Genomic DNA, 15,097 nt, shown 5'->3' with positions numbered 1-15,097 from the left:
TATCTAGATTTTGTATGACACCAGACAGCACCTTTTTGCCCACATGCAAAGTTGTTAAATATTGTCAGTTTTTGTCCAGTTTAGCTTTACTTACTCTTGTAAATAGATATATGGTGGCTACCAAGGTGCAGACGGTATAGAAACAATTGAAATGTTATATCTTGGTACAGAAATACAGATTTTTATAATGATAAAGTAAAAAGGGTTGCCAGATATGTTTAGGAACACTTAGTTTTCTGAGATATTATGTTTAAGGAAAGCCAAAAAAAAGATTTGAGCAAACTTTTGGCCTTAAACAGTACCTTGCAATTTAAATTCAGGTCTTAGTAAGGCCGAAGGTCAAGTGAGAAGAACAATGCTGTCAAATTTATATGCGCATTTTCATATGGACATCTGTATCTACCTGTGCTTGATTTTTGTGGTATCGCACCACTATATTTTCCTACCTTAGGTAGTGTTACACTAAATGTACCTTTCCATGGAAACAAAACCATGTTAATAGTTTCAAAAGGAAGGGTATATTTAAAGTGATGTTTAATTTTACTTTTTATAACCAATATAGTTATGTAAATAGTAGTATTTTCATAACTCAAAATAACTTATGGTTCCAGATTTAAAAAAAATGTTAACAAAGGAATGTGCGTAACAACCATGTTTGTTTGCTAGTGAAAAACTCTTGGGTAGCCACCATAAATGTATAGAAACTGAAAACAATTTTTGTAGGTAAATGGGGGTTTATTTACATATTCAGTTCTGTTAGATGTGAAAAAATATTTCAAAATTCGTCTGTTCTGCTTTTCTTAAGAGCATTTTACCTTCTTATGTAGATAAGCCCAAGAATTTGTTCTGTTTGCACATTGTATGAAGGTTTACTGCACAACTTCATAAATATAAAGCTTATCGAATATGTCAACTTTGTCTCTACTTTACAGTTTACATTTGATGTGAGAATTTTAAAGTTACCTTTACAATTAAGTTATGGTGTAAGGGTTTTCATAATTTACTTTATTTTACTGATTTTTTTGCTGTGCCAGAATTTTATATCGGCTGTTACGCCATAATGTTCAATTAATTAAGAAAAGTTTATGTCAGAATTATGTGCGTCTTTAATTAGGGGAGATGTATTGATTTTGTCTTGTCTTGTCAGCCAGTCTGTCTGTCACAAAAGTTTCTTCAGACTTCTTCTCTGAAACTATTTGTATTATTTGAACTAATCTTGCAAGTACGTGTCTTACCAAGTCTTGTTTTGTATATTGTCAGTATTTTCCTCTTGAATGATTTTTTTTTTTTTTTTTTTTACCTATAATTGTTTTGGTGCGACGTTAAACTCAACAAAATTGAATGATTTTTAATGGAGTAATGGCCGCTTAAATGTTTCGGCAGTAAAGAAACCTTTTATACTATTAGTAGTATATAATTATATATGTCCCTTTAGCACTGCAACTTCTTTCGGCCTGAACATACATTATCCAAACTTGCATGACAGACATGACCAACAAATATGGTTTAACTTCTACAAACACATGTACCATGGCCAGATATTGCAAATCAGTTCACCTTTCCATTTATATGAAGCAGTATGGGGGGACATATATTAGTAAACTGTAGTTGAAATTTAACTTCGAGTGCCAGAAATTAAAATTAATTATGTGCTTACGAGAAACTTTAGAAAATCAAGCATATTTTTGAAGAAAAAAGACTTGGTGAGTCATGGACTTGTTAAACATTTCATTTTGACTGTTTTTACTTGCTAAAAGGATATATGAGCCGTGCCATGAGAAAACCAACATAGTGGGTATGCGACCAGCATGGATCCAGACCAGCCTGCACATCCACGCAGTCTGGTCAGGATCCATGCTGTTCGCTTTTAAAGCCTATTGGAATTGGAGAAACTGTTAGCGAACAGCATGGAGCCTGACCAGACTGTGCGTATGCGCAGGCTGGTCTGGATCCATGCTGGTCGCAAACCCACTATGTTGATTTTCTCATGGCGTGGCTCATATTTAAACAAATTGTAATTTTGTTTGGTAAATGCATGTTTGCATGACAGTTTTGATTGTGACGCTCTAACATGATTTTTTTTTTTTTAATCTTAAATTTAAGCATGTTGCATAAGTTTGCTTGCAGTCTAATGAAAATTTGAAAGCTCATGCTGTTAATAGCTGATTTTCCAGGAAGTAGAAAGTTTATTATCAAACTAGGTATTTTGATTAATGTAATATTTTATTTCAGTCCGACTATGAACGAAGATCTAAACCTCCTGTCTCACCATTTTTGTCTAAGCTTCAGAACTTTGAGGTTGTTTCAACATCATCTTATCATCACTTTCTGCACTTTAGCTTCATATATAGCTCCTTCTTGCTAAGTTACACACTTCCAACAGAATGTGTTTTTGTTTTTTTTCCAAGTACATAATGTTTTACGTTAATGACATGGAAATTTTAATTCCGATTCTGATTTTAGCCATGGATTACTGTTTTCAGAAGTTACCGTTCTTTATCATACACCTGTATATTTCGGGTATAATATAGGTGGCACTGCGGTCGGAAAACAGGTTTCCTCAGGCTTTCAATATGCAGGTAGAAAAAATAATTTAGAAATTGTCAGACTGGATTCCCATCTTGTGACGGCAATTGAAATTCAGTGTAATAATGACAAATAAAATACGCTTCGGTAATTGTAAAACTTTTGTTTTTGTAAGATTAATAATACTGTTGGAAGTTTGAAACTTATTATACATTCTTTATTCACTACCTATTGTTATAGAAATTATTATCATATGCGAGTCATCAACTTAAAAAGGGACCATCTTTTCAAGAAACATAATCCTTTCTGCTCAGGAGTATGTCTTTATTTTTATGTGTACTTAAAATTTACAGTCTTAATTTGAAATAATAGAAACATCACCAAAGTACAAAGTATGAGAACCTTAGCCAACCTTCAACTGTTATTACTCCACGAAAGGTTCTTTCTGGTTCTTGAAGGGGTCTGTTATATAAGTGATGACTCGACATTTGAGCCGCACCATGAGAAAACCAACATAGTGTGTTTGCGACCAGCATGGATCCAGACCAGCCTGCGCATCTGTGCAGTCTGGTCAGGATCCATGCTGTTCACTTTCAAAGCCTATTGAAACTAGAGAAACAATTAGCGAACAGCATGAACCTGACCAGACTGCGTGGATGCGCAGGCTGGTCTGGATCCATGCTGTTCGCAAACGCACTATGTTGGTTTTCTCATGGTGCAGCTCATTTATGCAAATAATACTGCCAGCTAATGTAGTTTATTGCTGTCCATGCTTCCATTAACCTTTTACTCAACATCACATTTTCCTTACAGTTCATTTTGATTAACACATTTATTATGTACTTTAATAAATATTTTATACCAGGAATATGGCTTGTTTAAATGTTTGAGAAACTTTGTCAGGGATCATGGTAACAACTTCATTCATACCAGAATAACTTCAAATTTTTGAGCTGTTTTCAGTATTGCTTACATGTTGCATGTCCTATATTAATTGTCAGAAAAAAAATCAGAAAAATGTCAATTTTTATCAAATTTTAATGACCTCCTTGGAAGAAGAAGTTTAGCTCATCCGATCAGTAACTAGAAAATTTTCAGTTGTGAATTACCTGTGGTAAGAAAATGACCACATCTTTTTTTGAGTCAGTAGGTCAAAGACTAAAGTCATAGTGACTTTAAGACTGAAAATGTTTTTCTTTTCAATAACTAAAGAACAGTTCAGCCGCATTGTACCAAAGACGTGAAAAATGGTACCAGTAGATCCCTTGTTTGGCGCTATGCTTTAAAAGGGAAACTGGCTTCTCTTCTCTCATACCCTCGTGGCAATGGATTCCATCAGGAATGAGGTGTCGAGAGTGATTAGTATAAGTTGTAGAACTTGCTTCACAATCAATCTAAAGTAAATTAGTATAAACTAACGATTCAGCCTACAGTCGTCAATTTCATATGATGATTGTCACTCTGTGGTCTGCGCATATATGACCCTTATTGTTTTTAGGGTCAGTAGGTTAAAGGTCTTTGGTTTCAGCTCAGTAAGTAAAGTACACCTCGGCCTACAGTCATCAGACTTTATATGGGATGATTCCCATTATTTTGGGGGTCTTTAGGTCAGAGGTCAAGGTTACAGTGACGACCTTGAAACTGGAAATTGTTTCTGCTCAGTTCTCAAACATCATAGGATATTTGCTTGTGGTAAGCAGATGACCTATTATTTTGGGGATCAATATGTTAATGGTCAAGGTCATACTAATGTGGCAACTCAAAATGGGACAGGCCATCATTGGGGTCATATGTCAATGTGTTAAACATACAGGTTTTTAGCTCGACTATTCGAAGTATAAGGAGAGCTATCCTACTCGCCCCGGTGTCGGCGTCGGCATCGGCGTCTTTCCGCGTCCCCACCTTGGTTAAAGTTTTGGTGCACTTTCTCTTTTTTCAACTTATCTCTGTAATTACTTGATGGATTTGATTCAAACTTGAAATACTTATTCCTCATCATCATCCACATCATCTGACATAAGGGCCATAATTCTGGCACCAATATTTCATGAATTATCCCCCCTTTTCACTTAGATTTTCAGGTTAAAGTTTTGATGCACATTCACTCTATCTCTGTTATTACTGAATGGATTTGATTCAAACTTAAAATAGTTGTTCAACATCATCACCCACATCATATGACACAAGGTGCATAACTCTGGCACAAGTTTTCATGAATTATTCCCCTTTTTACTTAGAATTTAAGGTTAAAGTTTTATGCACTTTCACTCTATTTCTGTTATTACTGAATGGATCTGATTCAAACTTAAACAATTGTTCAACCTCATCACCCACATCATATGACACAAGGTGCATAACTCTGGCACCATTTTTTTATGAATTATTCCCCCTTTTTACTTAGAATTTCAGGTTAAAGTTTTGGTGCACTTTCACTCTACTTCCGTTATTACTGAATGGATTCAAACTTAAAATAGTTGTTCAGCATCATCACCCACATCATATGACACAAGATGCATAACTCTGGCACAATTTTTCATGAATTATTCCCCTTTTTATGCCCCCGAAGGGAGGCATATAGTTTTTGAACCGTCTGTCTGTCGGTCTGTCAGTCTGTCGGTCTGTCAGTCTGTCGGTCTGTCGGTCTGTCCGCATTTTTCGTGTCCGGTCCATATCTGTGTCATCGATGGATGGATTTTCAAATAACTTGGCATGACTGTGTACCACAGTAAGACGACGTGTCGCACTCAAGACCCAGGTCCGTAGCTCAAAGGTCAAGGTCACACTTAGACATTAAAGGTTATTGCATTGATGGGCGTGTCCGGTCCATATCTTTGTCATCGATGGATGGATTTTCAAATAACTTGGCATGAATGTGTACCACAGTAAGACGACGTGTCGCGCGCAAGACTCAGGTCCGTACCTCAAAGGTCAAGGTCACACTTAGACATTAAGGGATAGTGCATTGATGGGTGTGTCCGGTCCATATCTTTGTCATCGATGGATGGATTTTCAAATAACTTGGCATGAATGTGTACCACAGTAAGACGACGTGTCGCGCGCAAGACCCAGGTCCGTATCTCAAAGGTCAAGGTCACACTTAGACATTAAGGGATAGTGCATTGATGGGCGTGTCCAGTCCATATCTTTGTCATCGATGGATGGATTTTCAAATAACTTGGCATGAATGTGTACCACAGTAAGACGACGTGTCATGCGCAAGACCCAGGTCCGTAGCTCAAAGGTCAAGGTCACACTTAGATGTTAAAGGTCTTTTTTCATGATAGTGCATTGATGGGCGTGTCCGGTCCATATCTTTGTCATTCATGCATGGATTTTAAAATAACTACGCATAAATGTGTGACACAGTAAGACGACGTGTCGCGCGCAAGACCCAGCTCCGTAGGTCAAAGGTCCTAAACTCGAACATCGGCCATAACTATTCATTTAAAGTGCCATCGGGGGCATGTGTCATCCTATGGAGACAGCTCTTGTTACTTAGAATTTTAGGTTAAAGTTTTGATGCACTTTCACTCTGTCTCTGTTTTTACTGAATGGATTTGATTCAAACTTAAAATAGTTGTTCAACATCATCACCCACACCATATGACACAAGGTACATAACTCTGGCACCAATATTTAATGAATTATGCCCCTTTTTGCTTAGGATATACTTATATAGTGTTTTGATAGATTTTATTTTTACCTCTCTTATTACTTTAAGTTGATATTTTTGACATAGACTCAGGCTATTGTGTAATATCTTCATCCACAATTGGAGTCATTAAACACTCCGGTGACAGCTCTAGTTTCCTCAGATGTGCCCAGTTTCACTATCCAACATCGAAATAGTCGAGCGCGCTGTCTCCTGTGACAGCTCTTGTTTTCCTCGTTAGAAAAATTAAACAAACAGTTATAGCCCCGGGGCTAGTAACAAACTGCCTTCTTCCTTCAGTGACAGAAAAGGGCTAGATCCACAGTGAAAAAATGACTGAGGAAAAACAGGTGTATTAGATGGTTCCAATTACACAGCCCTTAATTCTCATGTTTAGACATAAATTGACTTTATTATACCACACACATATACTTTTCTGAAGTTTCTAGATATATGTACAGATATTTTACAAGCTGTCGCAATATAAACACAGTTGGTATCATCTTTATAATGCTACACTGGTATCAGGACAGGCAGTACTTAATACAAAGTTGCGGCTTATTGCTTAAAACTTGACATATATGTCTATGCTAAGCTCAGTTGAACGAAAGGCTTGTTTTCTTGTTTGGTGTGAAGACTTCTTAAATGCATGGGTCATATTTCTAGCCTCACCATTTCAAAGGGACTTGCCAGTTTCAAAATTAAAGAAAAATTCTTTCCCAAAAATACAACGGTTGGGAATAAGATATTTTCCATGTAGCATAAGGTGGTGTTCTGCTTCTAAATTTCTGAAAGTCAGGTCTCTGGGCTAAACATTTTTTTTGATGATTGTTTTCTACCAAGTTTCATCCATGCCATTGGTGCCACCCGCTCAGTGTTACTGTAGGAAAACTAAAATTATATTTCAAGCTTTTCAGCAAAGATATATGAAGCAATACATTGTGCTTTCTTCCTCAGGTCGGTGGCTTACTGCCATCAGGGTTACTTTTTTTTACCAGGGTGAAGTTCCAGGGCGATGTTGAACACAACAACAACAACAACATAGAAAAAGATCGCTATGTTTTGATACATTTTCTTTCGTTGTTATGTTATAGTAACATACTGACTTGTCATAGACCACTGCTCAACAACATGCAAATTGCTAGGGTAGCTGTTAAATGTGCAAAAAATCGGATCATCTAGCCAGAGTTCGAATTAGCATTGTGCTTAGATACTGTGTAGAAATTTCATTATGGAACTTTCGGTCTTTGTATTCATTGAACATTTTAGATACTAGACATATAGCTAGTTCTAGGTAAAATAGTCTGGAAAATTTTCTATAATGAAAGTATTTTTAGCTCACCTGTCACAAAGTGACAAGGTGAGCTTTTGTGATCGCGCAGTGTCCGTCGTCCGTCCGTGCGTCCGTGCGTCCGTAAACTTTTTGCTTGTGACCACTCTAGAGGTCACATTTTTCATGGGATCTTTATGAAAATTGGTCAGAATGTTCATCTTGATGATATCTAGGTCAAGTTCGAAACTGGGTCACGTGCGGTCAAAAACTAGGTCAGTAGGTCTAAAAATAGAAAAACCTTGTGACCACTCTAGAGGTCACATTTTTCATGTGATCTTCATGAAAATTGGTCAGAATGTTCATCTTGATGATATCTAGGTCAAGTTCGAAACTGGGTCACGTGAAGTCAAAAACTAGGTCAGTAGGTCTAAAAATAGAAAAACCTTGTGACCACTCTAGAGGTCACATTTTTCATGGGATCTTCATGAAAGTTGGTCAGAATGTTCATCTTGATGATATCTAGGTCAAGTTCGAAACTGGGTCACGTGAAGTCAAAAACTAGGTCAGTAGGTCTAAAAATAGAAAAACCTTGTGACCACTCTAGAGGTCACATTTTTCATGGGATCTTCATGAAAGTTGGTCAGAATGTTCATCTTGATGATATCTAGGTCAAGTTCGAAACTGGGTCACGTGCGTTCAAAAACTAGGTCAGTAGGTCTAAAAATAGAAAAACCTTGTGACCACTCTAGAGGTCACATTTTTCATTGGATCTTCATGAAAGTTGGTCAGATTGTTCATCTTGATGATATCTAGGTCAGGTTCGAAACTGGGTCACGTGTGGTCAAAAACAAGGTCAGTAGGTCTAAAAATAGAAAAACCTTGTGACCAACCTAGAGGTCACATTTTTCATGGGATCTTCATGAAAGTTGGTCAGAATGTTCATCTTGATGATATCTAGGTCAAGTTCGAAACTGGGTCACGTGGAGTCAAAAACTAGGTCAGTAGGTCTAAAAATAGAAAAACCTTGTGACCACTCTAGAGGTCACATTTTTCATGGGATCTTCATGAAAGTTGGTCAGAATGTTCATCTTGATGATATCTAGGTCAAATTCGAAACTGGGTCACGTGCCTTCAGAAACTAGGTCAGTAGGTCTAAAAATACAAAAACCTTGTGACCACTCTAGAGGTCACATTTTTCATGGGATCTTCATGAAAGTTGGTCAAAATGTTCATCTTGATGATATCTAGGTCAAGTTCGAAACTGGGTCACGTGCGGTCAAAAACTAGGTCAGTAGGTCTAAAAATAGAAAAACCTTGTGACCACTCTAGAGGTCACATTTTTCATGGGATCTTCATGAAAAATGGTCAGAATGTTCATCTTGATGATATCTAGGTCAAGTTCGAAACTGGGTGACGTGCGGTCAAAAACTAGGTCAGTAGGTCTAAAAATAGAAAAACCTTGTGACCACTCTAGAGGTCACATTTTTCATGGGATCTTCATGAAAAATGGTCAGAATGTTCATCTTGAATATATCTAGGTCAAGTGCGAAACTGGGTTACGTGCCTTCAAAAACTAGGTCAGTAGGTCTAAAAATAGAAAAACCTTGTGACCACTCTAGAGGTCACATTTTTCTTGGGATCTTCATGAAAGTTGGTCAGAATGTTCATCTTGATGATTTCTAGGTCAAGTTCGAAACTGGGTCACGTGCGGTCAAAAACTAGGTCAGTAGGTCTAAAAATAGAAAAACCTTGTGACCACTCTAGAGGTCACATTTTTCATGGGATCTTTATGAAAGTTGGTCAGAATGTTCATCTTGATGATATCTAGGTCAAGTTCGAAACTGGGTCACGTGCCTTCAAAAACTAGGTCAGTAGGTCTAAAAATAGAAAAACCTTGTGACCACTCTAGAGGTCACATTTTTCATGGGATCTTCATGAAAGCTGGTCAAAAACGATGTCATACTCAAAACTGGGTCATGTGGGAAGAGGTGAGCGATTCAGGACCATCATGGTCCTCTTGTTCTTATAAAGTTTGATGTGATACAGCTACAGATAGTTGTCTTTGCAAATGTCTTAAGGTAGTTTTGCATGTTTGTTCCTGCGAAAGTCGCAGATAAATGCTGTTTTGAAACTGAATCAATTAGATCGCCTTGTTAGATCATAGAAAACCCTTGTTAATACTCTAGAGGCCACATTTTTTTTTTACCTGATCTGCATGAAACATGGTCAGAATGTTTGTCTCTATGAAATCTTTATCAGGTTCAAAACTAGGCCATATTGGATTAGAACTAAGCCATGTCATAAAAAAACTCTGCTACATTTAAGGGAAACAGTCTACTTCATAAAACCTGTTCAGAATGTTTGTATTGTTAAATTAGGTCAGCTTAGGGTCAAAGACTAAGTCATTATTTAAAAACATGAAAACCTTGATAACTCTCCATTTGCAACACATTTACCTGATCTACATGAAACTTGGTCAGACTATTTGTCTAATGAAATGAAGATCAAGTTTGAAACTGGGACAGTAGGTAAGGTGAGACATACAGGGCCAACACAGTATCATGCATAAACACCCAGTATGTTTTCTGTTTCGCTGATTTTTCTTAGTGGCCTATGATGCTTGGGAAAATCAGAGTTAAACAAAATCTTTCATTGTTAATAAGAAATAGACTTGAACATGCAAAACGCCTAATATAAGCAGATTGTGAAGCAAAGCTATGGCTCAGTACTTTGATATTTACATAGCTTTTTTGCTAAGAGACTTGCAATTGGTGTAGGTTTCTGCCTTTAATATATCGGCATATTTTGCTAGAACTATTTTATGTGGAATTTGTACATCACATCCCATTCACGGAATATTATGTAAACAATATTCACATCACACAATATTTTGCATGCGTTATGTAATCAAATTATTTCAAATTCCGCAGCTGTAACACGTGTGATATTAGGAAGACAATAGCGAAGTACATACACTGCATGTTTATAAGGATGATTTCTTTTTCTTTAACCTGATGTAATAATGTGGAAAGAACAAAAAAAAAACTGTATATGCAAACCACAAATTTAGAATTTAAGACAGGAAAACTGTTGTTACTTGTTCTTTAAAAGGGATATTTGCCTCTAGATTTGTGACAAAATATGATAATTTTTAAAACTGCCAAAAAACATATTTAGTATTAAAAAGGTTGTCATGGAAAATGAATATAATTCAGTTAGCTATTTTTGCAGTACATTGAAAGTACAGCTAATGTTAGAACTTTATTTATCACGTCTTTCTGTGGTACTTGCATCGAAATAAATGCAATAGGCTGTTTTTATTTTGAAAAGATAAAAGATATTGCATAAATCTGGAAACGTGCCCCTTTAAGTTCAAATGTTGCAACAGCTTACAATTAAGCCTCTGTTATGCATATTTTAGCGCTACATTTTGACATAACTATGAAAATGAATGTTTTCTTTAAAAATTCCTTCGTACTTTTAGCATGTCAGCATCAAGTTATTTTAACACATCAGCAAGATGAGTATCTTGTTTTTATGATGTCATATAATTTTGTATACATGTTTCTTTTGCAGACTGGGGACAGTAGAGTTTTCAGTGACCTCCGAGTGTTGGAGACAAAGCCAGCTTACATGGCGATATTTATGCACTATGTTTTAACACAACACAATCCCGCCCCACTATTGTTCTACCAAATGACCAGTTTCTATCGCAACGCTCAGGGCAGCAGTAAAGATCTGAAGAAATGGGCGTATGAAATTCATTCAACATTTATAGTCCATAATGCTGTAAGTAAAGTTTGTTTATTTAGATAAATGTACATTATTTTATTGGTTAAAGCTACAGTCACACATACGGATATGTCCGTGCGTTGAGGTACGGTGCAGATTGGTCTGTGGTTGGGCAGACATGGATAAGTACTGAGCAGTACGTCTTAGTACGAGAAAAATGGTGAGAAACGGGGAACAAAGAGATACAGGATGCAGGTCAGTACAATTAGGTACGGCGTACTACATTTCACTGTGCCTGTCAACTTGCCCAGCGCGTGGACGGGTCTGAGGTGAACTACGTTGAATTACGCTTAAGTACGGGCAGCCTCGGATAATTAAGTTTAGCTACGGATCAATACGCATGACTATGTTCGCATTAAGGTTTAGTAACGGGTCGGTAAGTTTCATATAAATAGGCCACATATAGCCAGCGTTTTCATTACGATTATTTTTGACATCATGTAAAACTACGGCAAGGTACGTTTCAGTACGGATAACTATGTTTAGTAAGTTTAACTACGGATGAATAAGTTTCAACGAAGTTGGACTAAAGTCACGTTCAAATGGCTACGGATTGCTCAAACTTTTGTGCATGTTCGAAAGTTGGAAAAACTTGCAAGTTTGGGATGTCTTGAATACGTTTTGACCAAGTGTTGGTACAAATCGATACAGATTACTACTTTGAGGTACAGCTCAGGTATAGATCGATACGGATTACTACGTTTCTATCCGTGGCTAGACGTAGCTATCCGCGCCGTATGTGTGACTGGGGTATAAAAAAACAAAATAGTTCTTGCTTGTAAACTGTTGGAAAAACAGTTTTCTCTAGGAATATGGTGATCATATTAACTTATGTAAAATCAGAAGAAAAAGTCACAAAGAAGAAAGCAACTGCTTCTATATCTAAATGGTAGAATGTCCATTTTGAGTTTGGAAGTTAGGGGTTAACAAGATGTGTCACACCAGTGAAGAAATGGTACCCATATGGCACTTGATATTTAAGAATTGTACTAGGATGTAAAACCTAGGAAAGTATTTGTAACTGGAGAACGTTTTTTGCTCCAACACAAGTTTGAAACTTATCAATGTACAGCGTACTTCTTACCACGCTGAATAAATGAATAGGTACAAGTAGTCTGCTTTTGTGTCTTGAAAGAAACCTTATTCTTTAAAACTAATAGCATTTTTGCACTAAAACACAAAATTTTTACGTATCCAGGAAATTTTAATGTACAATGGGAAAAAAATGTGTTGTACTAAATGAGAAATTGTTCTTTGTAATTGCTTCAACTATATTGATAATATTTCAGCCATTAAGAGTGACTTCATTTGGTGATCACATTGTGCAAGAGATAGACACGACGTTAACCTTCAGGTCAGAAAAAGAAGATTTGTTACGCTCCATATTTAATAATGCACGAGTTGTCGCTAAAGAAGATGTACAGAAACTTGTGGAAGATCTCAGACAGAAAAAAGAACAAGGTACGTGTTTTGATCAAAAAGTGGCTACCCTGAAAACTGTTTTAAGACATGTATTCTGTTGTAACTACTGTATTTGTGCGAATATACGTGTATACAAGTGTCACAGTTGCATTTGGGCTCCAGACATTTGTCTACTAATCGTGCTTAAAGTTCAGTAAATTTTAAATGATCTCAACTAGTTCAAACAAGTATACTAATTATTAGGGATGGGAACGAATACTGAAATCAATATTCGAATATTCGGTTTGCCATATTTGAATATATTCGAATATTCGGTTTGTTTTAATGGAAGCTTTAAATTCTTATTAAGTGATTGGCATATACACAACGTATTCATTTGTTTAAAGCGTGGATCATCGTACGTAATAAGGCCAAAACCCGATCCTACCTAGCAAAACCCGCCGATCCTAGCATTTTATTTCACGATTCTGTCAGTATAATCTTGAACAGATTTAACTAATTCAGTGTTCTAGCTTCAGAATGATACAAAAAATCAAAACGGTTATAATTAAGACCGTCGCAATTTTATCTAAAAATAGCAGGTCGTTGCATTTAAACACGTGACGCACTGTTGTATTACTGCCGCCATTTTGAAAATTTTCAATCGGCGTGTAAAAATCGTCATGTAAAAAGCAAGTAAGGCAGACTTAAACCTCCTTCAACATGAACTTATGCATCAATCATATGTTATTTCTTGATTTTATTATAAAGTACTTCAAAATTTAATTCGAATACGGCCGATGGCAGATGAAAACCGATTCTGCGGATGGTCTGAAACGTCGTACAAAATATTGTGAAAAGATCGACAATATCTACAAGTTTGGTATTGTTTTCGAAAAAAAAAAATCTACAACTTTTTACATAAAACATCCGCCAATAAAAATGAACAAAAGATAAAAAGATATCACATTTACGCCTAATACAAACTGTTAATCCGTAGCGATGACCCCAGGTAATTATGCATTGCAATTTTCTTGTTAATTGGACATCTTTTGACATGCATCTGACACATTGACGCCTGTTGCAAACTGTTAATCCGTAACGATGGTCCCAGCCAATTATGCATTGCTATTTTCTTGTTTATGTTAATTGGACATCTTTTGATATGCGATAACCAAACATGACTTGGTGTTATTCTGTAGAATTAGCATGCTCATGTTCTGTAGAATTAGCATGCTCATGTTGCCCAAAATCAATGATACTTATTTTGAAAAAAAAAATACAATAATTTACGAATATTCGAATTTGATTTTCATATTCGAATATTCGACTGATTTTCGAATATTTGTTCCTATCCCTACTAATTATTAACTAAATCAGCTTTGAAACTGATTTAAAAAAGTTACAAACACCATACATGAACAAATAATGCAATTTCGAAAACAAAAGTAGAATATTTTGAAAACGAAAATAGAATTTAACATCAGAAGGAAAAAACATAAAAAAATTATGATGATAATTTCAATTAATATGACAGATAAGGTAATTTTTTTTCAGACCTAATATGCAATGAGAACTTCCAATCAAAATTTAAGTTCTTGTTTAACTTCAGGCCACCTTTATTACAATGTTGTGCAAGGAAATGGGTAAGAACCTTTACTAAAAGGAAGTGATTTGAATTGGACAGTAATACATTAGTTTAACCTTTTCCCTGCTAAATTTCTAAAATGGCTTGGTCCGTTATTGAATTTGGGCAATTCCACTTATTATTCAAAGGGGAGTTCACTGAAAATTTACTGACTGAATAGCACTGACATGCAGGCTGATCTTGGTCTGCAATGGTCGCAAAGGCAAAATCACTTGCCGCCAGCAGGCTAAAGGTTAAGTAGTGAATGTAGATGCTAATGTTAACATGTATGTTACTATTTTCCATTCCAGGGCTGATAGAGGGCGCAGCAGATCTGAAAGACCATATGGATAAAAATGAAGAATTGAAAATAGTAGAAAAATACTTATACCCAGACCTGGAAAAGTGTGTGTAAGTACACAATGTTGCTCAGTCACATATACCTTCTGTTTTGTTTGACAGTTTTTTCATAACATTCTTCTAACAAACTGTTCTATTTGATGCTTTAAAGCAATTTTTAATACATAATTGAGAAGAGTATTTTTGCATTGAACATGACTTTGTAATCTGTTTGTTCTGGTATCAGACTTTTCTAGAATGTTCATGAAATAAGAACTTTACGAAACACCAAGGAATTTTATGTACATTTTGGATGTCTTAGATGTTTTAAACTTAATCTGTTGCTGTAGAATTAAAGAACAAAGTATATGGTTCTTGCTTGCATCCAAGATTAAAAAACTTAAGTTTCAACTTTGGGGATACCAGTCTAGAATCTCCGGCATCTTATTGGTTGATTCAGAGCTAAGTCATGAAATTGACCAATAAA

At 36.0% G+C, this 15,097-nt stretch overlaps 1 protein-coding gene across 21 annotated transcripts in view; it reads left to right on the top strand.

Moving 5' to 3' along the window:
• The window catches only part of LOC123561834 (rho guanine nucleotide exchange factor 12-like), a 148,675-nt gene that overhangs the window by 80,848 nt on the left and 52,730 nt on the right, over nucleotides 1–15,097 (top strand). For 20 of the 21 annotated variants that reach the window (XM_053552864.1, XM_053552854.1, XM_053552868.1 and 17 more), the window contains 4 exons: nucleotides 2,233–2,298; nucleotides 11,028–11,240; nucleotides 12,533–12,704; nucleotides 14,583–14,682. In XM_053552864.1, the coding sequence (XP_053408839.1) occupies nucleotides 2,233–2,298; nucleotides 11,028–11,240; nucleotides 12,533–12,704; nucleotides 14,583–14,682 (551 nt within the window). The remainder of the gene's footprint in view (nucleotides 1–2,232; nucleotides 2,299–11,027; nucleotides 11,241–12,532; nucleotides 12,705–14,582; nucleotides 14,683–15,097) is intronic. The other variant, XM_053552859.1, reaches the window with a different exon arrangement.

Source organism: Mercenaria mercenaria, chromosome 10, assembly GCF_021730395.1.
Source record: "Mercenaria mercenaria strain notata chromosome 10, MADL_Memer_1, whole genome shotgun sequence".
NCBI lineage: Eukaryota > Metazoa > Mollusca > Bivalvia > Venerida > Veneridae > Mercenaria > Mercenaria mercenaria.
Note: the sequence above shows the minus strand (reverse complement) of the source record. Positions and strands in the feature narration are given on the sequence as shown.